This window comes from Brienomyrus brachyistius, chromosome 9, assembly GCF_023856365.1.
Source record: "Brienomyrus brachyistius isolate T26 chromosome 9, BBRACH_0.4, whole genome shotgun sequence".
Classification (NCBI taxonomy): Eukaryota; Metazoa; Chordata; class Actinopteri; order Osteoglossiformes; family Mormyridae; genus Brienomyrus; species Brienomyrus brachyistius.
This window is the reverse complement of record NC_064541.1, coordinates 21,079,957-21,107,062: the sequence shown is the minus strand read 5'-3', so window position 1 is coordinate 21,107,062 and position 27,106 is coordinate 21,079,957. Positions and strand designations below refer to the sequence as shown.

General features: G+C 43.1%; 2 protein-coding genes and 1 long non-coding RNA gene across 3 annotated transcripts; 1 reads left to right on the top strand and 2 right to left on the bottom strand.

Moving 5' to 3' along the window:
• Positions 1-232: 232 nt before the first annotated feature.
• LOC125749564 (uncharacterized) lies at positions 233-6,233 on the top strand. The gene is made up of 2 exons (XR_007399953.1): positions 233-491; positions 641-6,233. It is a non-coding gene; the product is annotated as an uncharacterized LOC125749564 (long non-coding RNA).
• Positions 6,234-12,276: 6,043 nt separating this feature from the next.
• Positions 12,277-13,812, bottom strand: LOC125749465 (fatty acid-binding protein, adipocyte-like). Its single transcript, XM_049026747.1, has 4 exons — positions 13,646-13,812; positions 13,059-13,234; positions 12,873-12,974; positions 12,277-12,465 (listed from the first exon to the last, which is right to left on the bottom strand). The coding sequence occupies exons 1-4, from the start codon at positions 13,716-13,718 to the stop codon at positions 12,412-12,414; spliced, it is 405 nt and encodes a 134-aa protein (XP_048882704.1). The 5' UTR covers positions 13,719-13,812; the 3' UTR covers positions 12,277-12,411.
• Positions 13,813-15,584: 1,772 nt separating this feature from the next.
• On the bottom strand, positions 15,585-16,654 carry LOC125749565 (fatty acid-binding protein, liver-like). The gene is made up of 4 exons (XM_049026949.1): positions 16,494-16,654; positions 16,051-16,226; positions 15,880-15,981; positions 15,585-15,733 (listed from the first exon to the last, which is right to left on the bottom strand). The coding sequence occupies exons 1-4, from the start codon at positions 16,564-16,566 to the stop codon at positions 15,680-15,682; spliced, it is 405 nt and encodes a 134-aa protein (XP_048882906.1). The 5' UTR covers positions 16,567-16,654; the 3' UTR covers positions 15,585-15,679.
• Between the last annotated feature and the right edge of the window lie 10,452 nt (positions 16,655-27,106).

Below are 27,106 nucleotides of genomic sequence, written 5' to 3'. Positions count from 1 at the left end.
GATATTCAGCTTTAGTGGCATTTACGATAATAGGAAACCATGATTTTTCTGTGAGGTGTAAAATGTTGTTCTGTTTTCTTATAATACGATGCGCACGAAGTAGACAACCATAATATAATATTTATTTAGGAAACCAAACTATTCAAGTACAGCAAAAGGGCGTAGGTTTGATTTCAGCGCTGGTTGGACCAAACCAGCGCCGAATCCATCGTGCCTGCAAACACACACGATAACCCCGAAATGCCGGGAGCACATGCCCCACCGTCCTTATCCAAATCTACTCCCTCAAGTTCATTATGGAGATTCAGACCAACAAGTTGTACTCTTACGTAATTCCATCCATTTATTTATCATCGAATGGACTGTTCATCATAACAAGATTCATTTTAAAAATCAAGTGAATAAATTTAATTTACCACGAGGGAGCAGCAACGCCCTGTCTTTCGGAAAGAAGCGCGTCTATACTCCGTTAACCCGCTGGCTACTGCGATGTATGCATTTGCTGGGTCTTTCTAAAACAAGAATGCAGCGCGTTTGGGATTTATAACATCTAGGATCTTGACCATTCTTAATCGGTCTTTTTATATTTCTAGGAATTCAAGGAAAACATGACATTGTCTCTATTTCCCTTTCGTTTTAGGTTGGCTCCTAGAAGGAGGTTCAAGCCAGAAAGTTCCAGATTTTGCAGAATCATTCCCCTCGGATAAAGTGAGAAAAGACAACACAAAACTGGTCAGGGATTTATATCAATAAATAAAAGTCATATCAAGTAATTAGTCACCCTGTCGTCGTGGTGACCAGGCTGCGTGTGTGCGTATGAAAGCCTCTCCGCTTTTAAAATGGGAACATAAACATGGGCTAGCAGGCATTCACCCTATGCTTCGGACTGCTGCCACTTGAGCATGATGAATTGGTGGAGAAATGTAAATAATGTACAGTGGTGCCTGCGGTTCACGAACGCTGTGACTTACGAACAATTTGGTTCACGACCAAAAATTTAGTGCGAAAATGCATCGGTTCGCGTACAAAATTTGGCCGACGACCAGATTCCTTTTTTTATACTAGTGTAGTAGCGGCGGGGCGCATATCCCAGCATGCCCCGCGTGCAATTGTAAATAGAAGGATCGGAACAGGCACCCAAAGAGCAATGATCCCAAATAAACAAACGGGAAACACAAGGTTGTAAGACGCCGAACTGCAAAATGCACATACGGTGGAAGATTTACACACACTAAATACACGCGAGGATCGGACCGGGTACGTACAAGACACGGGACAGTATGGAAATGCAATCATTAACATCAACAATATAAGGGTAAAGTACTGTTAAAGATCGTGATTTCCTCGGCAAGCAAGTCTCTATGTCTCTCTCTGCTCCAGCGATGCATCAGTCCGCCCATCCCACACTATATTGTGTTTTTCTTTAAAGTTTTTACTATAAAAACCCGAAAATTAATTAACAAAAATTATTTGGTAGGCTTGTGAACGAATTAATCGACTTTCAATGCTTTCTTATGGGGAAAATTCGCGTACAAATTTCCTTGCAGGCACCACTGTACTACTAGGGCCATGAACAAAATGAAATTCCGTGCTCCACCAGTAGAGGGCTATTTGTTTATCATACTTCGGGAGTGATTTCTTAATAGGGGTTGTACAGTGGCTCGTTGAGTAGCTCTGTTGCCGTCCGTTTTACTGGGCTGGAGGGTTGAATCCCACATCTGCTGTGCTACGCAAGTTTTTTTTTTTTGAGTACTCTGGTTTCTTCTTACAGTTCAGAAAGATGCAATTTGGCTAAATGACATTTCGCTCGTAGTAGGTGAGTTTGTATCTTTAAATTGCAATCCTGGCATTCCATTCAGTATGTGCCCTATGTTGTCTGGGATAGGTTCCAGGCGTCCCCTTGACCCTGAATAAGATGGCTGCATTTCCTAGCATTTTTCATGGTCACACATCATTACTTATAATAGTCCTAGTAACCAAACTGGCACAATTTGGAGGAATGGAGTGACATTCTTTTTCAACTGTTCCACACTATTATTGACTTTGAAGTCAACTTTATTTCTTTTACCCAAACAATGCCAGACAGTCCAGAATCACATCCTGTCTTAGCATTGTGTGTAATAGCACATCCACAGTGAACCAATACATTCAATTCAATTATATTATATTTGTATTGTGTGTTTTCATAACATTACATTGTCTCAAAGGACTTTACAGCATTCTCACTGAAATCACCCACTGAGCAAGCTAGAGGTGACAGTGGCAAGGAAAAACTCCCTAGAAGGAAGAAACCTTGGGAGGAACCAGAGTCAAAGGGGGAGCCCATCCTCCAGGGGGCAGCAGAGGAAGCCCTAACCCTAACCAGAGTCAAAAGGGGAGCCCATCCTCCAGGGGGCAGCAGAGGAAGCCCTAACCCTAACCAGACCCAAAGGGGGAGCCCATCCTCCAGAAGGCAGCAGAGGAAGCCCTAACTCTAACCAGACCCAAAGGGGGAGCCCATCCTCCAGGGGGCGGCAGAGGAAGCCCTAACCCTAACCATATTCCATGGGGGAGCCCATCCTCCAGGGGGCAGCAGAGGAAGCCCTAACCCTAACCAGACCCAAAGGGGAGCCCATCCTCCAGGGGGCAGCAGAGGAAGCCCTAACCCTAATCAGACCCAAAGGGGGAGCCCATCCTCCAGAAGGCAGCAGAGGAAGCCCTAACCCTAACCAGACCCAAAGGGGGAGCCCATCCTCCAGGGGGCAGCAGAGGAAGCCCTAACCCTAATCAGACCCAAAGGGGGAGCCCATCCGCCAAGGGGGCAGCAGAGGAAGCCCTAACCCTAACCAGACCCAAAGGGGGAGCCCATCCTCCAGGGGGCAGCAGAGGAAGCCCTAACCCTAACCAGACCCAAAGGGGGAGCCCGTCCTCCAGGGGGCAGCAGAGGAAGCCCTAACCCTAATCAGACCCAAAGGGGGAGCCCATCCTCCAGGGGGCGGCAGAGGAAGCCCTAACCCAAACCAGACCCAAAGGGGGAGCCCATCCTCCAGGGGGCGGCAGAGGAAGCCCTAACCCAAACCAGACCCAAAGGGGGAGCCCATCCTCCAGGGGGCGGCAGAGGAAGCCCTAACCCTAACCAGACCCAAAGGGGGAGCCCATCCTCCAGGGGGCAGCAGAGGAAGCCCTAACCCTAACCAGAGTCAAAGGGGAGCCCATCCTCCAGGGGGCAGCAGAGGAAGCCCTAACCCTAACCAGACCCAAAGGGGAGCCCATCCTCCAGGGGGCAGCAGAGGAAGCCCTAACCCTAACCAGAGTCAAAGGGGAGCCCATCCTCCAGGGGGCAGCAGAGGAAGCCCTAACCCTAACCAGACCCAAAGGGGGAGCCCATCCTCCAGGGGGCAGCAGAGGAAGCCCTAACCCTAACCAGACCCAAAGGGGAGCCCATCCTCCAGGGGGCAGCAGAGGAAGCCCTAACCCTAACCAGACCCAAAGGGGAGCCCATCCTCCAGGGGGCAGCAGAGGAAGCCCTAACCCTAACCAGACTCAAAGGGGGAGCCCATCCTCCAGGGGGCAGCAGAGGAAGCCCTAACCCTAACCAGAAGCAATGGGGGAGCCCATCCTCCAGGGGGCAGCAGAGGAAGCCCTAACCCTAACCAGACCCAAAGGGGGAGCCCATCCTCCAGGGGGCAGCAGAGGAAGCCCTAACCCTAACCAGAAGCAATGGGGGAGCCCATCCTCCAGGGGGCAGCAGAGGAAGCCCTAACCCTAACCAGACCCAAAGGGGAGCCCATCCTCCAGGGGGCAGCAGAGGAAGTCGAATGAGCAAAATGGGGAAGTCCCACATCACATTTTCTCAATCTTAACATTTGAGTCTCAAAGGGACCAAACAGGTGATATCAGACAGTTTTTGGTGCTGCTTCATATTGCAGGACAAACAGTGGTACAGCAGCAGGGCATGCAGGGAAGATGTCATGGGCAGAAGGGCAAACAGGCTGGAATGACACCACAGGCAGTGGGGACGTCACAGGCAGCAGGGTAAACAGAATATCTTGATAATTAAAGAGTCTCCAGGCAGAACACCCCAGGAGGAGTAGGGGAAGTAAAATGTGCAGTTAACCAAAGTAGGTGAGTGCAGTATGTAAGCTCCGGCAAATAAGGCTATAGAGGCATAAGTAGGAGGGAGAGGCAGGTGGGAATGCAGGCATGGGGAGTCCCTGAAATGTCAGCCCTCCAATTCCAGGAGGGAGTGTGAAGCTAGAGTGACAGACTGACAGTTCAGTTTATCCAAAGTCAATGGCACCGATCTCCACCCAGCTCTACAGCTCACACTGTAGGCCTGACTGAGTAGAGCTAGAACTAGAGTCCCTATAAGCTACACTAAACAAGTGTGTTTTTAGTCTAGACTTGAATATCAAGAGCAAGCCTGAATCTCGCACATCCACTGGGAGGCTATTCCACAGCTGAGGAGCTCTATAAGAGAATGCTCTGCAGCCTGCCGTAGTTCCACCCTCGGTACTAATAGATCTAGACGGGCTTATTTGTGTGTAGCCTGCAGCTGTGCTTGCTTTAATTAATGAAACAAAAATGTGACTAAAAGTGACAAAAAATACACATCGGTTAACAACGGTCATTTAAGTCTTTAAAAACATTTGCGCTAATGATGTAATTGTTGCCCCATGCTGGACTGTACCTAGAAATCTTGGGTCTGCTGACAGAATGTTACTTTTGTTACCCCTGAGTGCATGTGAGTTGCAGATATTTCCTACACTAATAAAAGAATGTCAATTACACAGTGCATAATAAAATGTTTAATGTACTGGTGGTGAACCTTCCCACTTCCCAGAGGCTTGCTGCTGTTCTGGAGTTTGTTATCATATTCAGCTTTAGTAGCTTTTGTGATAACGGGAATCTGTGTTTTTTCTGTGGGGTGTTAGGTGTTGTGCAATTTTTGTAATACTTTATGCACAGAAACTGGAGAATCACAAGAAAATGTTCAAGTGAGTTTAGGAAGCCGAACTGTTTAAATGCAAAATGGGGAATGATGGCAATACGGATTAACTTACTCCGGTCCAGCCTGCAGTTTTGAATTCTTTAGTCCCACAAATAAGTGGGGGTCCACGGCACTTTCATATAGTTTGTACAATGAGCTTAGTGACAGAACAATGGCCGTAATGAAAACAAAAGTCAGGGTAAAGTCCACACATGTAATGGACTTTTCCTTTAAGTCCACCTTACTGGATTTAACTGATTGGACTTTCTAAACAGCCAAGCCCACTTAATTGGAATTTTTTACCATATAAAAATACTTAGCCGTCGCCTAAGCTGATCTTGTTATTTATGCGTCTTCAGGGTTAAGCAGAAAGGCTTTGATTGGCTTTTGGCTGTTCTTTAAGAGTTACTGGCAGCAGCCCAGCAAGCTCCGCAGCTGTTTCGGCCGCTCTCCACCCACAGCCCACTCCCTTAAGGCTCCCTGAGCTGAGGGGCTCCTATTCAGCGCCCTGCAGATTTTCCCACAGAAAGAAAAACAACTGTTTCGCTATTGCTGCCATTTTCTTCTTCCATCCAAAGACTAACATAGAAAAATGGCCTCCAGGGTCAAATACTGTCCCTTATGACCTGAAGAGGAAAACATCTCACAGGGTTTCTGCCACAGTTGACTGAGTATTATTCCAGACATTTCTACAGTAAAAACCAAAACCTACAGACACAAATTTGCTTCACGTGCTGTTTAGTTATTGTTCTCCTATTCAGAAATGAGTATATTCCAGTAAACAGCAGTTAAATATGCGTCTTTCGGGTTAAGCAGAAAGGTTTGATTGGCTCTCGGCTGATCATTATATTTTCATTCAGTGCAGCATGTGTATGTCTCACCTAGTAGTGACCTGTCATGTTTTGAAGATGGACTGGCAATGGATATTTGGTGACCCATAGTCACTTTAGCTAATGTAAGCTAAATGAGTTCACTTAGTGAGGAACCAGTTCAGGAATGCATCCATGGAATGTAAATTGTGCTATTTTTAACTTAAATTAATTTGTTTTGCTATCAAACCCAAACAGACACCTTGCTCAATACCTCAAACCCCAACCTGCTGTTTATTAGGAAAAACGTTTTTTAAATTGAAGGTTATTCTGTGACTGTATGTGAGTCTCAGTCACAGTTTTTTGTATTTTTTCTCTATTTTTCAAATACATTTATTTGAGCTTTTCTGTTAAATAAATGCATTGTTTCAAGCGCTAATAAATGTATCAAAGCCTCTTTGTGTCATATTTTGAAATGAAAATGGTGCAAATTATTTTGTTTTTGTTTCTATCCTTCTCTCTATGTAACGTGTCAGCCTTCACTTTGGGACTTAAAGTATATAGGTAAGAATGAAGTAAAGATTTGCACTTTGAAATCTCAGTAAGACTGACTAGGATAGGTGCCACAAAGATGGGTGGATGGACAGATAGATGGATTTGAACACAGAGACCTCTGTGTGGCCCTCAATGAGAAGCTTCTATAGAACAAGTATGAAGAATGAGGCTTTGTTTCTGACGCATATTAAACATAACAGAGGAGTGGGAATCCATGGCATCTGCCTCCTAGTGCCGTCCAACAGTGGGCTGTTTGTGTGTTTACCTCAAGGCTGGACAGGAGAAGGCCGGCCCTCGCAGGCCGATGCTGACATCTACACGCCCACCACAGCTGAGGCCGCTGCTGTCCCCTTTCCCTGCTGAGCCAAAGATCTGAGTGGCGCACGGGCACAAGTCAGGGACTGAGACAGTGCTGATGAGAAACATGATTATTTCACCATACAGTTGCTTTGTTTTCTGTGTTATGAGGTTCAGAAATGGGCAAAGAAGGATTGTCCTGTGAAGGAGAAGGTGAGCGGCTGAGTGTGGTGGGGGCAGCTTTGAGTGTCGAGTAAAAGGCAGCTAAAGTGAAGGGTGCAGATCAGGGACTGTTCAGCATTGAGTTAATCTGGGAGTTGGGGAGGGTGACTAGAACACAATAGCTACAGCTTGGGGGTTAGAAACCATGTGAGTGGCCTTGAGTTTTGGTTCTTAGCCCCTTGAGCCTTCTACAGGAGGGGAGTGACTGAAAAAAGAATTGTTTTCGGAAGTTTGTAAACATTTCCTCAGTTCTGAGAGTGTTAAATTCCAGGCTACGGTGGCTGCTCCAGGACACAAGATAGCTCCCTTCCTCCCTGAAGGCCGACTCCTCATTGTTGGAGTCGAGGCCGACCAGGGTGGTGTCAGCTGTTAATCTGTGAAGTTTCACAGATGTGTCCTTTGAGGAGCAGTTGTTAGTATGTAGGGGGCAAAGTGGGTGTGGAGAGAATGATCCTGGACTCCTGGGCTGATAATCCCTTCAGAAATAATGAAAAAAATTCATTACAACTCACCAGAAAATGGTTGAGATGGTTTTATGTTTTCAGAGCTTGTACGCCTTTGATTAAAAAAAAAAAAATCAATCAACAGTCAGCCACGTATGAGTATTGAAGGGCCTTTTCACCATAGGAGCCTTCATTTGACATTGAATTTCAAGCTGAAGGTCCTTTGTGAATGTATCTGGGTTTATTATGAAGCCGTCTTTCACGAAGGCAGCCTCACAGAGGGTGCTTGTTGGAATTTGCTGGAGTCTAATCCAGCGGCTCTGAGATTTTTCCTATTCAGACCTGCATGAATTTGTCTATGAGGATTAGAAATCACATAGGTTCAGGCTATGGGCTATGGGCTATGGGCTATGAGCTATGGGCTATGAGCTATGGGCTATGGGCTATGAGCTATGGGCTATGGGCTATGGGCTATGGGCTATGGGCTATGAGCTATGGGCTATGGGCTATGAGCTATGGGCTATGAGCTATAGGCTATGGGCTATGGGCTATGAGCTATAGACTATGGGCTATGGGGAAAGGTGTGGGGCTGTAAAAAGCATAACAAAGCATTTGCTTCATGCCTGTGTATGATCTGTATGTTGTTGCTCCCCCAATATAGTTATTTTTCTGTGTTTCAGATAAATGGTTTGAAGAGGGAATTTAAGAGCTGTGCAATTCTTACATTTTGCAAGATCATTTTTTTATCTGCTTCTTGCAACCATATTCCCTTATTTGTTTGTTACATTCTTTTATTACAGATATTTAACATAATAACGTTTGACACTGATACCCATAGACTTATTATAAAGAACGAGCACTGAAGTATAAAAGGTTGTATAGGAGATAGGGGTTTGTTGTTATTGCCACACACCTACCACAAGCTTGGTGATAGCGCCAAAGGGCTGTTCCTGCCCAGTGTTCGTGGCCCAGAACGGACACGATTAAAGCTGCCAAAAGTGCTGCAAGAAAAACCTCAGCTCAGGTTTCATGGAATTGTCATTAAACACCGATTGTTCTCCTCACTCATACTTCCCAGCAACCCACCCACAACTTATCACAGCTTAGAAGCCTCTTTGGCTCTCTGCCATGTGGATGTAGGTGTAGCACATTTACGGTTGAGCCTGGGGTCAATTTCTAATTCAGCTGGCAGTTTGAGCTGGACACCATTTCAATTAATGCTTCATCTTGTACACTTTTAAAAATACAATTTAATATTTTCAAAAGCTACCTGACTTCTGGAGTGGCTTCTGGTTGAGAACCAGAAACAAACGTGGATCTTCAGGGCTGAACAAGTGGCTCAGTGTCTCCTGGCTTCAGCAGGTCACTGAGGAAGGCTAGAGAAAGACATAAGCAGCAATCTTTGGGTCGTCTTTGAATTTTTATTGCGTTCTAAGAATATACTAAGGAAGGAAAGTGATCAAGTGGTTTCAGTCACACACAAAATGATGTTGGAAAATGCATTGGTACTCCATGAACAGGATGTCGGTCCTTTGCAGGATACACACACGCAAAATTTGGTCCCCCAATGTAATATAAACATCTTCATTTCTGTGGGGAAATCTCTAATCCCAAAATGACGACCTTTAACCCCAACCCAGCCCTAACCTTGACCATGGGTAACTAAACAAAATACAAGATCTAAGGCATTTTTAGTTTTTTAGTTTTTTTGATTGAATTCATAGATCTTTATGGGAACTTGATTAATGTCCCCACAAGCTAAAAAGTAACAGGTTTTGCTGCATTGTAGGGCCATTTGGGCAGTTTGGAGACCAATAATTCACTTAACTGTGTGTCTTTGGACTTCATGAGGAAGGCAGGGTGTCTGAAAGGAACCCGCAGAACATGTAGAACCTACAGAACATGTAGAACATACAAACTCCACACAGGGCTGGGGCTGGATTCTAACCCCCAACCCTGGATGGGCAAGGCAACCTTACAAAAACGGTTAGACTTTACGTCAAGGGGCACAAATATTTAGTAGTAATTCGGATGCTGCTGAACTACAAATCATGAACAAATACAGATGCTACTTGAGATAAAAGACGCATCATGATTCATTAATGATGAACAAACATGAGATCAGTATTTCACTCTTATTCATTACTTGTTCCTTCAATCGTTCACAAAGGTTTACAGAATTAACAGAAATAGTAAGAAATATAGCAACTGCTTGAAATAAAAGACTTTTCATGATTCAGTAGGTTAATGAGGAATGAACATGAGGTCATTATGCAACTTAGACTTAGTTTGTGGTTAATTAATACATAAGTAATAACATAATACTACAAGATATGATAGCAATAAGAATATTACTAATTTATTACTACAGGTAAGAACATACTTAAAAGCAAATTAATTACATTCAAAAATATGCATTAATTTCTTCATACATTTCCAATATAAAAATCAGGTTGGTTACATTTACTAAAACACATAAAACAAAGTGTGATACAATGTGACATACAGTCTGCAATGTGAGTTAAAAGAGATACAACACAATGTTACATAATGTAATACCAGGTGGTGCAGGATTAGTGCCTAGGAATGTTCTGAATAATTAGATCTCTAATGAGTTACAGTCCTGTTTAGTTCATCATCACTATGTGGCCCTGTGAATGACTCATTTTATTCCAGCCTCGCTTTGTCCTGCAAGGTCAAACGAAGTGGGCATTACTGATTATTATCTATTATTATGAATGCCAGTAGCTACAATAACAATAAGGTGTCAATGACCGTGTGGTTCTACAGCCTGGAGACTCTGACCAAATTAACTACTCACTCAGAGCAGATGGCAGGATGCATGCCATGGAAGTAAGGAATGCTGTGATTATATCTACAATCCTCCTATTTGTCATGTTGCAAAGTAAAACAAATAAACATGTCTTGGGGGGGTTTTCCAGGCCAAACTCCTTGCAGTGTCCTTATGCAGAGTACAGGGATATATGCGTTTCTAAATATGGGGTAAACAACAGCAAGGTGGAGATAAGGTTGAAGTCTCGTGTCATTGGAGACAATGGCAGGGTGGGGCGTTGTGATTGCCTTTGAGCAGAGAATTCCAGATGTTGCTAAATCACACAAAGGATGTGATCTCATTGATATTAAATCATACCTTCGGCACAACAGCTACACTGTGTCAACAGGATAAAAAGAGGAGCAGAATGTTCGCCTTTTATACGTGTTACCTCTCAATTTAAATGGGCCAAAAGTGGACTCAGACGTTGAAATGAGCCCCCATAGAGAAGTATGGTACTTCCACCATAAAATGAACCAAAAAGGCCAGAATGATGGAAGAACAGTGAACCAGTTCAGTGATTTGTGCCACATTCATATTTATGGTTAATGTCATTCTCCGTGGCTGCGGTGTTCTTCTTCTAGAGCTGAAGATCAGTGAACGTCAGGGGTGAGAGGACGCTACCTGGACAGGGTCTCCATCCAAACAGGCTGGGTCTTCTTTCAGCTCTTTACTCTCTCCTTGCTAAGCGTTGATTGCCTTTGAAGTTAAATGATTCCAGATGTGGAGTTCTCCTCGCAAGTAGTCTCAAAATCAAAATATTTTCAGTGTATTTGTTCCATATAAGGTCTTTTTTGACACCAACGGCTCTACTGTGACATTTTTCGGGGTGTTCATTATTGAAAGTGGTTCAGACCGGCATCTAGATAACAAAGAGAGGTGAACTTTATTGTGTCCTGTAAAGATATAGATAACTGGTACAGTGCCAGAACAAAGGGCAGCTATTTGTATCCTGCCATGGGGCTGCACCCTCCAGGCTCTGCAAGTTGCATCCTATAGCTGTAAGTAATTGTACATTTTAAGGTACAGAAATGGACTCTGGGGAACATCGCCAAGGTACAAACAAAATTAATGTACCCCCAATGGTACAAAAATGTTCTTGAGTCCATTTCTGTAGCTTAAAAGGTACAATTAACTACAGCTAGGGTACAACTGGCAGACCCTTGAGGGTACAGCCCCAGTGACAAGCAAAGGTACAAACTGGTACTCTTTCTGACAGTGTATGAGTACTTCACATAGCCAGCTACAACACTGAGATTGTGTATTATTGGTGTACTGGGGTGAAAAACAGCATCAGTTTTACCAATTTTCATTGCTCATTGTAAACATCCGGTCACAACTTCTTAAAGAAGAAAGAGAGTAAATGAAATATACCTGTGATGTCATGGTCTGCACACTAATTAGACCTTAACGACATTGAGATAAAAACAAAATGGATAGAAAGACCAAGACCATGCAACCCATGAGTGCAGATTTGTGGGAACTTAACCACCAGTTTTGGTGGTTTGGTGGTTTGTGGGAACTTTCAGAAAAATGTCTTGAGACATTCATTCATTAATAAAACGTTTGAGTTTGTTCAGCTCTAGTCACCAGAAAAGGCAGTTATTATGATGCATTAGCCTGTTTTTTACTATATGTATTGTGTTTCTCATTTGTTTAATGTGTTTCCTTAATATCTATTCCATTTGTGTTTGGTATGTGGCACTGCTAGTGCTTAACTGGAATAAAATGCATAAAACTCCAGAAGTCCAAACCTATGGCTGTCAGTGTACATCCGTCCCCCTACCAGATAAAAAAAGGTTATTTTCTTTGCGAAAATATATAACGTTATAAAACATAGAGGAAAATCATTCCTGTAGAAGAATTTATTGGCGTTAGAACTTTTTTGGATTTTGAAATTCCAAAGTTTACACTCGCCAAACAGTGTTCTGGAAGCAGTGGAATGTTTTGCTTGCCAGCTAATATGTTTTGGACTTAATGCGCCTAACAGAATTGTGAGATGAGTATTATTACAATAAAGCTTTGATGGCACAGACACAGTCTCAGTGATCGTGTAAAATGCCTGGAGCTCTCATGACACCTCTAGAAAGCATGGCTATTGAACATGCTTGACTGTTTCGTCATTCTGAAGAACAGAATACCCACCCATTCTTCTTCAACCCTTTTTTTTATTCAGAGCACCAGATAACATTACATATAACATATACTACATGTATATACTACCAGTAGTAGCAAGCAGGAAGACAGAGAGGGAGTTGTCTTTGTAAGAGTGTAGCTGTTGCTTCAAGCTTCCTTCACATAGGTCCTGATAGCCACAACACCTTTCATTGTGCATTTCTGCAACAGAGACACAGACATCAGAGCACAAATACTACACACTTTGAAAGGGTCAATTGCTTCCAGCATTCATAACAGAGAAGTTGCATCCTGTGAGGTCAACATCAGACCAAAAGGCTCGGAAATGTACACTGGCAATGTGCCAGTATCCACAGCTGCGAGTAAATAAACAAACTCAGATGCTCGTTTCCAGGGGCTGATATAACTCATATATATGCTTATGAGAAGGTATTTCACATCCTGAAACCCTGAAAGGTATCAAAACCAACTAAATGCTTAGCAACACGTATTTCCCCAAAGGTCAATCATGCGCATACACTCCATCCTTCCTACGACTCCAGGAAATTACATCTCCAAAGATAATGCGTTCTCGGATGCAACGATATGAGCTGCAAATGGCATCTTACCGCTATCAATTTTCCATCCTGCACTTCTCGCTCTATCGTTGTTTCTTTTCCATCCCACTTCTGCTTTTGGATAAGTTTTCCATTTTCAATCGTTATTTTGGTCTGGGGGAAGAGCATCTCAGATAAGTGTACGTCGTTCGCCCAGGCATTTAGCAAGTGACCAAGCAATGGTCAGATCCCACGTACCTTGGTTTTGCGGTCGTCGGCGGTGATTTCGTCGAATTCCTCATTAAGCTTAAATGTTATCTCCGTCGATTTAAAGGTGCTCTGCGATTTCATAGAAATTACCCCTTTGTCGTCCACGGTGACCACCAGGCTTGGTTTGGCCATGTTTCCCATCTGGCGAGTTGCAAAGCCGACACCTGCAAAATCCCAGTTATGCAGCATATTTCTGGCACGTTTTGTAAGCATATTAAACCTTGTCCTCGTGCTATTTGTAGGAAACATAGACTAAGTAGCGTAGCCAACGGCAACAAATCCAAGTGCAAGAATTATCTTTAAGAAACATCCCCAAATAATTAACATCAAGACTGAATTTCAAAACTGGATTAAATCCTCACAAAATAAGTAGATATTACACTGGTGGTGCAACTGAAATAGTAGAACCAAAAAAGAGGATAACTTAAACCAGTTTCTTCAAAATGTACTTTTTTAACATTGTTTTTTTTTTTTTTTAACTGTGTATAATACTCCTTTCACAAATATACCCTCTCACACCTTCGACGCATCTAATCTTTACAATAAACAAGGTGGTTGGTGACACTAGTTCTTACCTAAAGCCTTCATATAATCATCGAAACTCTCGCTGGATATCATTTTCCAGGTTCCTACAAACTTGTCTACCATGCTGCCAGTTTAAAGAGACCGCACTACGTGTAATATACTTCTTATCAAACCCGCAAATAATACTACCCTGTAAGATGTAATGTTCGCGAACAATTTAAAGGTTCTGACTAACACGTGCCCCTTTCAGCCAACCAATCAGCAATATGATGTGTGTAAAGTGATTCCGCATGAGCAGAAAGATGGGAGTGAGTGTGTGTGTGTGTGTGTGTGTGTGTGGGGGGGGGGGGGGGGGTTGTAGTGTAAAAACTCTGCGCAACAATGTATCTAATTATATATTTTCTCCTGACAATCTGAGAAGCAATGTGGATGAAGCATATGGGAAATAGCTGTTCTTATGTTCATCTGCTGGGGGGATTGAGGAATATACAAGAAAAACATCCGTACATGTGTTGTGTTTTTATTGAACTCCGGTGTCAGGAGGTCCTGCTGAATCCTGTATGATGTTTTTACAGGAGTTCTAAGAAAGAGGGACCCCTGGGTAGAGACGTTTTGCGGTTTTTTCTATGCTTTGGGCGAAGTTTCCGGAATGGATTGGACAGCTATATGTGCATTGCATTTTATCCTATTCAGTATTGGTGTGATAAAAAATCAAAGACGGGGAGTTTCACTGGGACATATTAATAAACACCAGGGATCGATGTTTAAACATGCTGATAATCTTGAGGGGGCGTGGCGAAGCTGATACGCACACTCCGAGTATACAATGTAAACTCATTGTATTATCCGTCTAAACACTGATTTAGTGTACAACGAAAATAACCATCGAGGTAACATTTCAGAAAATCGTAACGCTTGTATTTAGAAAAGTGGTACGGAATAAGTACGAATGGATTCTGTTCATGAATGAAATAGTACAGGTTCCATGGCGATTCTAAAAAAGTTGAATTGTTCACTTCATCTGCTTTGAATATTTTCCCCCCAAGAAAGCATACAAGACGATTTATCCACCCGATTGTATTTAAAAGCAATATATGAACACAAAACTGAAGATACGTAGGCAATAGCCTACCATTAAACAGGAATCTTTATATAGCATAGTATACAAAATGCGGGAATTTAAAACAGTAATGTGGATTTTAAAAATACACACGTAGATAAGAAAAAATGGCTCTCATGCGATTCAAAATGCCCCGTCGTGATTGTTTTCCAGCGGAATCTCCGGTTAAGTGGAATGTATTGTACCCAGTAAGAGCGTGAATGTGCTGACCCCCTGTGGTAGGATAACTACTTACCTATGTAAAACGAGTGATTTTACACCACAGGTTATTTGTAGCATAACGGTACCATTAATCGTTTCTCTGCTCTGCCGTGAATCAGGAACGTATTTTATTCTGCGCAGGTTCACGGGGCACCAAAAACGAAAAAGGCAGCCTTCATTAGAAACATTGCCTTTCATTTGATCGCTACTTAGAAACGGGTTTTCCTTGCAAGTACAGTCTCACATTTGCCATAAGCTGCATTCAAGTCAACTTCACAGGCCCGACACTTACGATCAGGCTTCTGAAGGTAAAAGCCCAGAGTAGTGTGATGTTGCATGGGAGCAGCTGCAGTCCGCAGACCTACTGCGTGAGCAGCTGGAAGGCACTCTGCAAAAACAGGAAGCTTTAATTCCCCCCCCAAAAAAAAAGAAACCTGCAGCTACCAACTCTCCAAGCAGCAGGTTTTCAATCTCACAACAGGAATTGCAAAGAGCAAAAATTGGTGCTCAGTTAACCACTACTGTAGGAGTTCATACTGTAGCGGTCAGAGAGGGACTGGGGAAGATCATGTACACGCCAGACGGGGAGCGTAGTACAAGGCAGGTACAGAGAGCGGTATTGTATTGAACTCGTGCAACCTGAAAAGCACAAAAAACGAACAAAGTCATTTGTTTTCGAGTGTTTATTTTGAGAACGAGATCAGGCATTGAAAACTAGAGGAATGGGAACAGCCTTCAAGCCGAGAAGAGCAGAGCTGCAGTTTCAAGCTTCCTTCACGTATGTCCTGGTAGCCACAACGTCATCCATAACACACTTCTGCAATTGAAACAGAAGTTTAAACCGTGGAGGTCTATAGATCTTCAAAGAAGGTCAGACACTTAAAACGCTGAGATTGACTTAACCCTGATCGATTAACCAGGGAGAGTATCCACATCTAAATGTCCCAGATGCGTTTGTCTTACCACCATCAGTTTCCCATCCTGCAAGGTTCGCTCTATTGTCGTCTGCTTCCCATCCCACGTCTGCGTTTGGATGAGTTTCCCGTTTTCAAGCGTAACTACGGTCTGTAGGTTGGTCATAACAGGACGGTCAGATTAAGTGATGCATTATGGACCGGCTTTCCTGGCACGTACCTTGGTTTTCCGGTCGTCTGCAGTTGTTTCGTCGAATTCCTCACCAAGCTTAAATTTGACCTCCGTTGATTTTAGAGTGCTCTGTGTCTTCATGCAGATCACCCCCTGATCGTCCACGGCGAAGTGGAAACTCGGTTTTACCATGTTCCCCATTTGGCGAGTTGCAAGACCCACTCCTGCAGGTGCATTGGGGGGGGGGGGGGGTGACATACATGCATAGCTTCTCCAGTACACCTGTGATCAAATTACTAGTCGGCGGCAACGGCTTAACGTTACACCATCTGGGTTAAAACAGGCAAGATCTACTCGGACCCGCACACAAAAACACAACACCAGCAGTGTTCATCCACCGTTCTACAAGGAACGCACAGATTAATAGCAAGCCGTGACATCTACATTGAACAGCCTAAAGAGTCGCCAAAATGTTTGATCCACGTTTTTACCTAAAGCTTTCATGTAATCATCGAAATTCTCACTGGTTTCAATCTTCCATTTTCCCACAAAGATCTCAACCATGTTGAAGACTAAAGCGACGAATTAGACGCGACCGCACTACAGGTACAAAATCTTAACAAAACGACGACCTGTCAGATGTTAGTTTTGGGGACAATTTAAAGGTATCTCACTAACACGTGTGATTTTTAGGTAACCAATCAGGCAGCTAATGTAAAGTGATTCCAACGGGTCCAGCAAGGCGTAGCGTGAAAATGTGACCGTACGCAGGAGTTTATCTGTCATGATTTATCAGGGTTGTCGAGTCACGCTTCGGGCGTGACAATCACGCTTTCTAACTCTCACCCTCACGCAAGAACTCTTACGGCAAATGTATATTATTCCATTATAAACATTAAATTAGCTATATTAAAAGCGTTGGGGTAGTTTGCAAACCTTAGAGACTATATACAAGGTAATAAAACTTTACATACATGTAAATGAGGGTGCAGAAAATCTCACGCCAGCCAGCTGACCAAAATTGAACCTTGATTTATTTGTTTGAAAGTCGTGGGAAAATGGAAGAATCATATGGAGAAATTCATGATTAAATTTTAGGTGTATAAGAAAGGCGTTTACAAGGCAACCAATTGTATATTTCTGCCCTTATGTTTTACTTTCGGGGTCAGAATCTCCTTGCAGTGGTATTTATCGCGAGGCTTATTCATTCAGGCAACCTAGGGCACGAGGCTTGGGTTCAGCCTGGATGGGATGGCAGTCCGTCATAAACACATATCTATTTGTACACTTTGCGCAAATTAACAACACTAATTAGCCTAACAATAAAAATGAAAAAAAAAAATCAGAATATGGGAAACAAGGAGAACATGGAAACACACACACACAGTGAAGAGGAAAGGTTTCAAACCTCCAACCCTTCAGCTGGCAATAGCACTATTGTTTGAAGCATCATGACACACTAATTTAAGATGAATTCAAATTATCTTTGTAAGCTCCTTACTCTATATGGCTGCCCCAGAATGCTTTGCGTGTTTACATACAAACACACACTGTGAACTATTTAAGCAGAAAAAGCCAGACGACAATGAAGGAGAGGAAGAAAAATATAAGATGGAAAACTGCTGGGGGTCGAAGGTCACCAGGCGGCCCCCACCTCCCCAGCATTTTATGCAAACAATGTCAATAAGATGTCCTTTCCTGTTATTGTCAGTAGGGCCTGGCTGCAGCTATAGGATTCTCAGGAGGGGCCAGTGGGTGTTTGGGTGTAAGAGTCTGAAAAGTCACCCCCCACCCCCATGAAGCTGGATCTATTCTCGGTTGGTCTTCCTAACTAAGCTTTCCATTTATGTTGAGGTCCTGCAGACTCAGTGTCATGGACCTGACCCTTCATAGACTCCATAGGTAAGGAACAAGAAAGCGAAGAGCGGATCCAGGCTAAGAATCAATGCAGGTTTTTCTAAGCCCTACAAACTACTTTACGTAGGACCTGCTGCCCCCTATTGTCCCTGATTCAAAAGAATTAAATCTTCACTTGTGATTTAATGACGAGGGAAGATCCTCCATGTCCACAGAAATGAGAAGAATCTAGACTTGCTATCATCAGTGCTCATTTATTTTTATTACAAGATCTGTGTGACCTAAACGTTATTTGAGCTCCTCCCCAGCACTCCAGGTGACCCTATGCATTAAAACACCCCTGCTTGTGGGCAGGGACGGATTATGGGTTGTGTGGGCCCTTGGGCAAAACGTTCGCGAGGCCCCCCCCCCCACCAGCAACAGCACCACCACCACAACCACCACAATTCAAGGGCCTTTGGCAGCCAAACGCCCTCCCTATAGGGTCAGGGGCCCTTGTAGGCAGAGGATCAAAGAATGTAGGCCCTCTAAAATAGACAAACGAAAATACATTGTTGATAAGCGTTGTTTTGGGCTAGGGGCCCCACAGGCCCCCTGCACCCCAAGGGCCCCTGGGCAGAGGCCCCGCTGGCCCGGTCTGTAATCCGTCCCTTCTTGTGGGCTTCACAAGTTCACAAGTTAATTTACGTTTGCCCATGAAGAAAAAAGGTATTTATAGGTAAAAAGTACAATTTTGAAATTAGCCCTGAAGTTGTCTGGGAGCCAGCAGAGTAAGTGCTGGTGTAATATGATGTTATTTACCAATTTTATCCTTGCTACAGTGTTTTGCATTCTTTATAAATGTCTGAGGGTCTAACTTTCTTTTCCTTTTCCAGCAGTGGTTTGACTAGAGTCACTTTGAAGGATCCTGAGATGGTAAAAATGGGTGTAGAGAGAGATGATGATGATCCCTTAAAGTGTTTAGTACGAATGAGGTTCAATGGACAGCTTATGTCTTAAAAATTGATGATCAGTTTATCTTGGTTTCTTGCTAAATCAAACCTGTTGAGTCAGTATTAGAGATCAGTGATACCTTCTGCATTTATTGCTGTGCGGTTAAGTCTTAATTTGTATTGTTACATTTCTCTGAAATTAGGGACACCTGTACACCTGCCTATGCAATTATCTATTCAGCCAATCATGTTGCAACAGTGAATGCATTAAATAATGCAGATATGGGTCAGGTGCTGCACGTATGCGCGACAGCAGACTAAAAGAAAAAAAGTGATCTTGATCATCGCATCATTGTTGGTGACAGGCGGGCGGGTTTGAGCTTTTCTATAACTGCTGATGCCCTGGGGTTTTCACACACCTCAGTCTCTACAGTTTGCTGAGAATGGTGTGAAAAACATCCAGTGAGCGTCAGGTCTGCTAAGAGAAACGCCTTGTTAATGAGAGAGGTCAGAGGAGAATGACCAGACTGGTTCGAGCTGACAGAACGGCAATGATAAGTCGGATGTCTCTCTCTACATCTGTGGTGAGCAGAAAAGCATCTCAGAAAGCACAACACATCAAACCCTGAGGCGGATGGGCTGCAACAGCAGAAGATCATGTCGGGTTCCTCTCCTGTCAGCCAAAAGCGAAAGCTGAGGCTGCGGTGGGCACCGGGTCACCAAAATTTGACTATTGAAGACTGAAAAAAATATAGCCCTGTCTGATGAATCTTGACTTTTGTTGACACACACAGATGTAGGGACTGAATTTAGCATCAATAATATGAATCCATAGATCCAACCTGCCTTGTACCATCATTAAAACACTATAATATATATTTTTCAACACAGAAAGATGGGAAAGGCTGCCATTACAATCACAAACTCACCATAAGCCCATTTTAACAAACCAGTGGCCATTTTTTGGTTATTTTGTATCAGTACTGAGCCCCTGAAAGACCTGGAAAATCCACTAAAGAATATAAATGTCGTGCTTAAGAGTTTCCCAGTTCTTAAATCTTTTTGTATTCAGAAATTTTATTAAGAGCACCAGATGTGATAATGCCCTACGAGAGCTTTAAGTGTCGCCAAGAATCGGGGAACCAAAGAACGGGGAGCGTTTCCCAAGCCCACGGAGAAGTCGCTTCCAGCTTCCTTCAGATGGGTCCTGTGCACCACAACATCATCCACAATGCATTTCTGCAGCAGAGAAGAGCGCTTCTTAAGCACCACATGAGTGCTCTATGTCACGTTCTCACTAGGCCAGGGAACGAGCCCCGAAGGGAAATTCATGACCCGCCCCCACAAGGTGACTGTCCTCCAAGAGGAATCCAGGCATGACAGGTCTTGTTAGCCCCCCACCCCCCCAAAAACACATGCTGGATGGATCACCCATCCTGTAATACATACAGCTGCCTTAGCTGCAAACAGAGCGTTCAGTAGCAGTATTATGGTGCAGTCTGAGTGCTGCTGCTTGGGTGTAGTGGAGTGTCAGACAAAAGAGTGACACAGTGCGCAGCTCTTATAGACGGTCAAAGGCTACATACACGGGCTTTTTGGGCAAATTTGGTTTTACCATGTTACCCATCCAACAAGTCGCAAGGCCCACAGGCAACGCCCAGGCACATTTCCAGTAGGTATATCCTCAAAAGCGTGAGCAAAAAATCAGGCGCATTTCTCCTAGGGCACCAGATCATCCACAGCTAACCCGGCAAACCAGTGTAATGCTGATTAGGCAGCTGCTTAGGCAGTGTATGAAAGGAGGTTTAAGTCAATGCTGTGCCAGTGCTGTCCCTCTCTTTCACAGTGTATGAAAGGGGGTTTAAGTCAATGCTGTGCCAGTGCTGTCCCTCTCTTTCACAGTGTATGAAAGGAGGTTTAAGTCAATGCTGTGCCAGTGCTGTCCCTCTCTTTCACAGTGTATGAAAGGAGGTTTAAGTCAATGCTGTGCCAGTGCTGTCCCTCTCTTTCACAGTGTATGAAAGGAGGTTTAAGTCAATACTGTGCCAGTGCTGTCCTTCTCTTTCACAGTGTATGAAAGGGGGTTTAAGTCAATACTGTGCCAGTGCTGTCCTTCTCTTTCACAGTGTATGATAGGGGGCTTAAGGCAATGCTGTGCCAGTGCTGTCCCTCTCTTTCACAGTGTATGATAGGGGGTTTAAGTCAATGCTGTGCCAGTGCTGTCCCTCTCTTTCACAGTGTATGAAAGTGGGTTTAAGTCAATGCTGTGCCAGTGCTGTCCCTCTCTTTCACAGTGTATGAAAGGAGGTTTAAGTCAATGCTGTGCCAGTGCTGTCTCTCACTTTCACAGTGTTATATCCATAGGCACCTGCAGCCATTGGTTCGTCACACCAATACATGTTAGAAAGTGCTCATGCTCCTTCCCCCAGTGACCATAAGGCTGCACTACGCCATTTTCCAAAGTGCCTACACTCATCCATACAGAATGCAATTGTACAGTCAGTGCCAACAAAATCAAAGCCCAGGCTAGGAAAACCATCCATTTATTTTCTTGTTTGTTATTTTACACTGTTCTGTACGGTCTGTATTTTTTCTGCACTTAAATAGCCTACGTTGTGCTGTATGTGCAGCTGTGGTGCCAGAATTTCCCGTTTGGGATCATTAAACTTTGTTTTTACAATGACGACCGTGTTGTTAATAATAAAATTTAAAAGTGCACTAAATACTTTTGCCACAAGATGGCAGTAAAAAGCCTTGATTCACAGTTGCATTTGTAATTACCTCACTGGTACAGAACGGAAACAAAGACCCATAAGCTGCATCACTTACACGCCTTTGCTATAACTGTAGAGTAATTAAAAAGGTTAAAGTGCGTTTTCTCCCACAGTTTTCCCAAGCTGTTGTCTTATAGAACTGCTGTTTTGGTTGTGTCTCCTCGCCACAGTCACTTAAATGGGTCACTTAAAAATGGGCCGCTAAATCAGTGATTGAATTATTCAAAGTGCTAACGGGAAGCTCTTCCAGCGCGTTACCTTGTGATGTAAAATCTTATTTAAAATGTTATGTGAGCGGCAGCCTTTGTCCTTACGTGTTCTGTTCCAGGTTATCCAGAACACAAACAAATGCATTATTCTGATGCAGAGCATTTGAGTAATGTTATAGTTGGATTATCAAATGTTTATATTGCTTCCTGTCACCAGTGAGGAATTATGGCGATTCTGTAAAGTTGCAATGGGATTCTGGTAATCCTGTACTGCGGTATGTGACCGAGCCGGTGTTGTGCCGAATTCTGCACCCCTGCCGTGAAATGCACCCCCTGTCGGGAGCGCGCACCGCTCTTTTCTTCTATTCGAAGTGGGAAAATACGTAGTTCCGTCAATCTAAATATGCAACAGAAATATTAAATTGCGTTTGCACATTTAGAAGACCACTGTCCCACTTCACGAAGGCTGCATTTAACCCATATAAAACTGATAAACTGTGACATGTAAACGATGAGCTCCGAACGAGAACGTAGGTGATTTATTTGTCTCGTCATCAGTTTACTAGTTTGAGAACAAGGAAGTCCTTCGCTTTAAGAATCAAAGCAAATTACACAGTATTATTCCCTATACATATCTAGTAATTATCTTTTTCCACAATGAAGAGAGTGTTCTGGTACAGTGATCCGAAATACCTAAACAAAAAAGATATTTATCTTTATGACGGCTAATCTGGCAGGAACTTCATTTCCATTCTCCCCTTTTATTCCATCACGAAATGCTGCTATCAAGCGACATATTTAAAGAAATAGATAATAATTAATTAATTTCATGAATGCCATATCACGTGCAGCGCGGGGGTGAGGGGGGGGGGGTGCATTTTACGGCAGCTTACTTCTTTCGTATTTAAGAAACTGGCTCAGTACCTGTGCTATTAGTACCTTACAAAGTTCGCTCTGTTTATTGATCTTGATCTATTGTGCAGGTTTATGAAAAGCATATTAGGAGGAGGTGAACTGACAGGAACATGCAGGGGTGGAAGGGGGTGTGTCCTTTAGCATAAGGGTATGCACCCTTTTTAAATCTATCTGCTAAGATAACAACATTAGGGGACCTGCCATGAATTGCACCCCCTTTGAATTCTTGAAGCATTTTGGTATCTAATCACCGGAGACAGAGATACAGGGGGGTACCATTCACGGCAGGGTACCTGCCGGGAATTGCACCCCCTTTGAATTCTGGGTCTGAATGTCCTACATAAATGAAATTTGCTCAGGTAGTACACTTTGCCATACAGAGTGTACTGTCCAAAGCATTTTGGGATCTAATCACCAGAAACAGAGATACAGGGGGGTGCCATTCACGGCAGGGTACCTGCCGGGAATTGCACCCCCTTTGAATTCTGGGTATGAATGTCCTACATAAATGAAATTTGCTCAGGTAGTACACTTTGCCATACAGAGTGTACTGTCCAAAGCATTTTGGGATCTAATCACCAGAAACAGAGATACAGGGGGGTGCCATTCACGGCAGGGCACCTGCCGGGAATTGCACCCCCTTTGAATTCTGGGTATGAATGTCCTACATAAATGAAATTTGCTCAGGTAGTACACTTTGCCATACAGAGTGTACTGTCCAAAGCATTTTGGGATCTAATCACCAGAAACAGAGATACAGGGGGGTGCAATTCCCGGCAGGTACCCTGCCGTGAATGGCACCCCCCTGTATCTCTGTTTCTGGTGATTAGATCCCAAAATGCTTTGGACAGTACACTCTGTATGGCAAAGTGTACTACCTGAGCAAATTTCATTTATGTAGGACATTCATACCCAGAATTCAAAGGGGGTGCAATTCCCGGCAGGTACCCTGCCGTGAATGGCACCCCCCTGTATCTCTGTTTCTGGTGATTAGATCCCAAAATGCTTTGGACAGTACACTCTGTATGGCAAAGTGTACTACCTGAGCAAATTTCATTTATGTAGGACATTCAGACCCAGAATTCAAAGGGGGTGCAATTCCCGGCAGGTACCCTGCCGTGAATGGTACCCCCCTGTATCTCTGTCTCCGGTGATTAGATACCAAAATGCTTCAAGAATTCAAAGGGGGTGCAATTCATGGCAGGTCCCCTAATGTTGTTATCTTAGCAGATAGATTTAAAAAGGGTGCATACCCTTATGCTAAAGGACACACCCCCTTCCACCCCTGCATGTTCCTGTCAGTTCACCTCCTCCTAATATGCTTTTCATAAACCTGCACAATAGATCAAGATCAATAAACAGAGCGAACTTTGTAAGGTACTAATAGCACAGGTACTGAGCCAGTTTCTTAAATACGAAAGAAGTAAGCTGCCGTAAAATGCACCCCCCCCCCCTCACCCCCGCGCTGCACGTGATATGGCATTCATGAAATTAATTAATTATTATCTATTTCTTTAAATATGTCGCTTGATAGCAGCATTTCGTGATGGAATAAAAGGGGAGAATGGAAATGAAGTTCCTGCCAGATTAGCCGTCATAAAGATAAATATCTTTTTTGTTTAGGTATTTCGGATCACTGTACCAGAACACTCTCTTCATTGTGGAAAAAGATAATTACTAGATATGTATAGGGAATAATACTGTGTAATTTGCTTTGATTCTTAAAGCGAAGGACTTCCTTGTTCTCAAACTAGTAAACTGATGACGAGACAAATAAATCACCTACGTTCTCGTTCGGAGCTCATCGTTTACATGTCACAGTTTATCAGTTTTATATGGGTTAAATGCAGCCTTCGTGAAGTGGGACAGTGGTCTTCTAAATGTGCAAACGCAATTTAATATTTCTGTTGCATATTTAGATTGACGGAACTACGTATTTTCCCACTTCGAATAGAAGAAAAGAGCGGTGCGCGCTCCCGACAGGGGGTGCATTTCACGGCAGGGGTGCAGAATTCGGCACAACACCTGGTTGGACGCTATGTTTGCGGTCACATCAAATCGTACCGGAGTGCAGACTTCGCATTTGTGTTCTTGACCAAGGCCTTAACCCTCAGTTAGTTGGAAAAGGTTAAGGCCATTTGGAACTTAATCATACTGACTGACCTTTTTCTATGTTGTAGTTCCGTTCTGGAGTCATTATGAATATCCATATTCCTCAAAGAGCATGCAAGCCTGACCCTGACTTGGAAGACCATTATCGACACACGGTTAAATGGTTAAAGGAAGACTGAAGGCATTGTATTCTGTTGTAAAGTAAATATAAGTTCTATTGAAACCTGCAAATTATTACATGTTATAACATGTGTGTTTTATCTTAACTTGTATATGTGCAAGGAGGTTCCTGACATTATCTGAATAAATGAGTTATGTCTTGAGAACATCGAACGGTTCCCGTCACCTGTGAAGAATGACAGAATGATGTGTAGCTAGCTAAAGGAAATTAATCAAAACAATAAAGCCGAGTTTGGAGGCGGGAACCACCCAGTGAAGACAGGAGACACTGTTGTTGTAAGTATGTACCTCGCGCTCTGCGTTATGATGGGGTTACGTTCCGATAAACCTGCCGTTAGGCAAAAAATATCCATCCATCCATCCATTTTCCAAACCTCTTATCCTACTTGGTCGCGGGGGGTCCGGAGTCTATCCCGGAATCAATGGGCACGAGGCAGGGAACAACCCCGGATGGGGGGCCAGCCCATCGCAGGGCACATTCACACCATTCACTCACGCATGCACTCCTACGGGTAATTTAGCATGTTTTTTGACTGTTTAATACAGAACGCCTAACCTAACAAAGCCTACAGTTGGGCAAAATCAGTAACACAAAGCCTATTTTATAATAAAGTGTTGAATATCTCAATTAATTTATTGAATAATGTACTGAAAGTGAAAAACATGGAAAATGGAATTGGAATACCCATCGTGTCGAAATATCGTAACGCAGACCGTCGTAACCCTGGGAGCGTCTGTGTAAGAGAGGAACCTTAGTTATACCGGTCTATAACTCGCGTCTTTAAATTTCAGATATCTTAAAATTCTTTCTTTTTTAACCTCTTTATACAGCTGGACAATTTGCATAAGCAATTCAATTTCCTTATTCATATATGACACAGCGGGCTTGCAGTCTTTGACAATCCTACTTCCATAAAAAACTTCACCCATGTAGCAAGACATCGCTTTACCTGTGAATCAACCTGCAGTCTCATTGTCATTCTTTAAGGATAACAGTCCTATATTCAATAGTCCTATTCTATACCTATAGCTTTCTGTGAAAGTCATAATTACTTGGATGTAATTTTCTTGTTTGCGCTTTGAGTGGCATTTACGTAGATGTGGGTCCGTATAAATCATTTCGTCTGTGGAGTAACGCCTTTACTTGTTTCATATGGTGGAACTCAAATCTGTTACACGATACTTGCACTCATTGACAATCGAACAAGCTGTGACGCACCATGAGAACCTGCAGTTGCTTTATCTTCCCTAATTAGGGCGCTTTTCATTCTGACTTCAGTCCGCTGAAACTTCAGATTATTTCGGTACTGCAGTCTGTAATCATATTGTTAAAGGGAGTACACGATAAATAGTCCATATTCTGCGAACTGAATTTAGTAAATATCGGTCCGTAGCTGCCGGATCGCTAACGTTATTTTTCATTACTATAGGCATACTATAGCATTATATTACCTCAAACCGACACGTAAGAAAAATCGTGATTTAATCTACAAACACCACAACACTGTCATGTTCTGAGAAATGGCATAGGATTAAATTTAAAATGTTAACTTGATAAATTAATCAATAAATGAACGTATTTCATCTGGTTAATTTATATCATTTACAATTATTGCTTCGACCCACACAGAACAATACAGAATCAGATATTTTAATGTGCACAGCGTTCATCTTAAACTTATGCCATATTTCGCCTTTTTCAACCGCCCTGTTAAAATTTTCCTGATTTGGATTTTTTTTTTCCAGATTTCCGCTACTTTTTCTGTGTAAATACGTTTTTGTTACTCATCTAACCTATATAATGCCTTTATAGCTGTTGGTTAATCTGCTGTGAACAATGCATCTAATTAATGAATTAAAAATGAAGTTGTTTCACAACAGGATGACGTGTATGCAATTGCTAAAATAATCTTGGGGGGGGAGTTTCCTTTTAATATTGTTAGGTAAACTAGTTCGCTAATCTTATATCTGGAATTGTCTTAAATGTCTTGAATTTAAATAAAGCCTTTGAACATTTATGTTAAACAAAAGGCCGAACAGATAAAACTCATCACACATCATGGAGCAAAGTGTTCAGTAAATGAGAAGAGTACTGACAACGTCTTCACAGAAGTTGAGAGTGGCA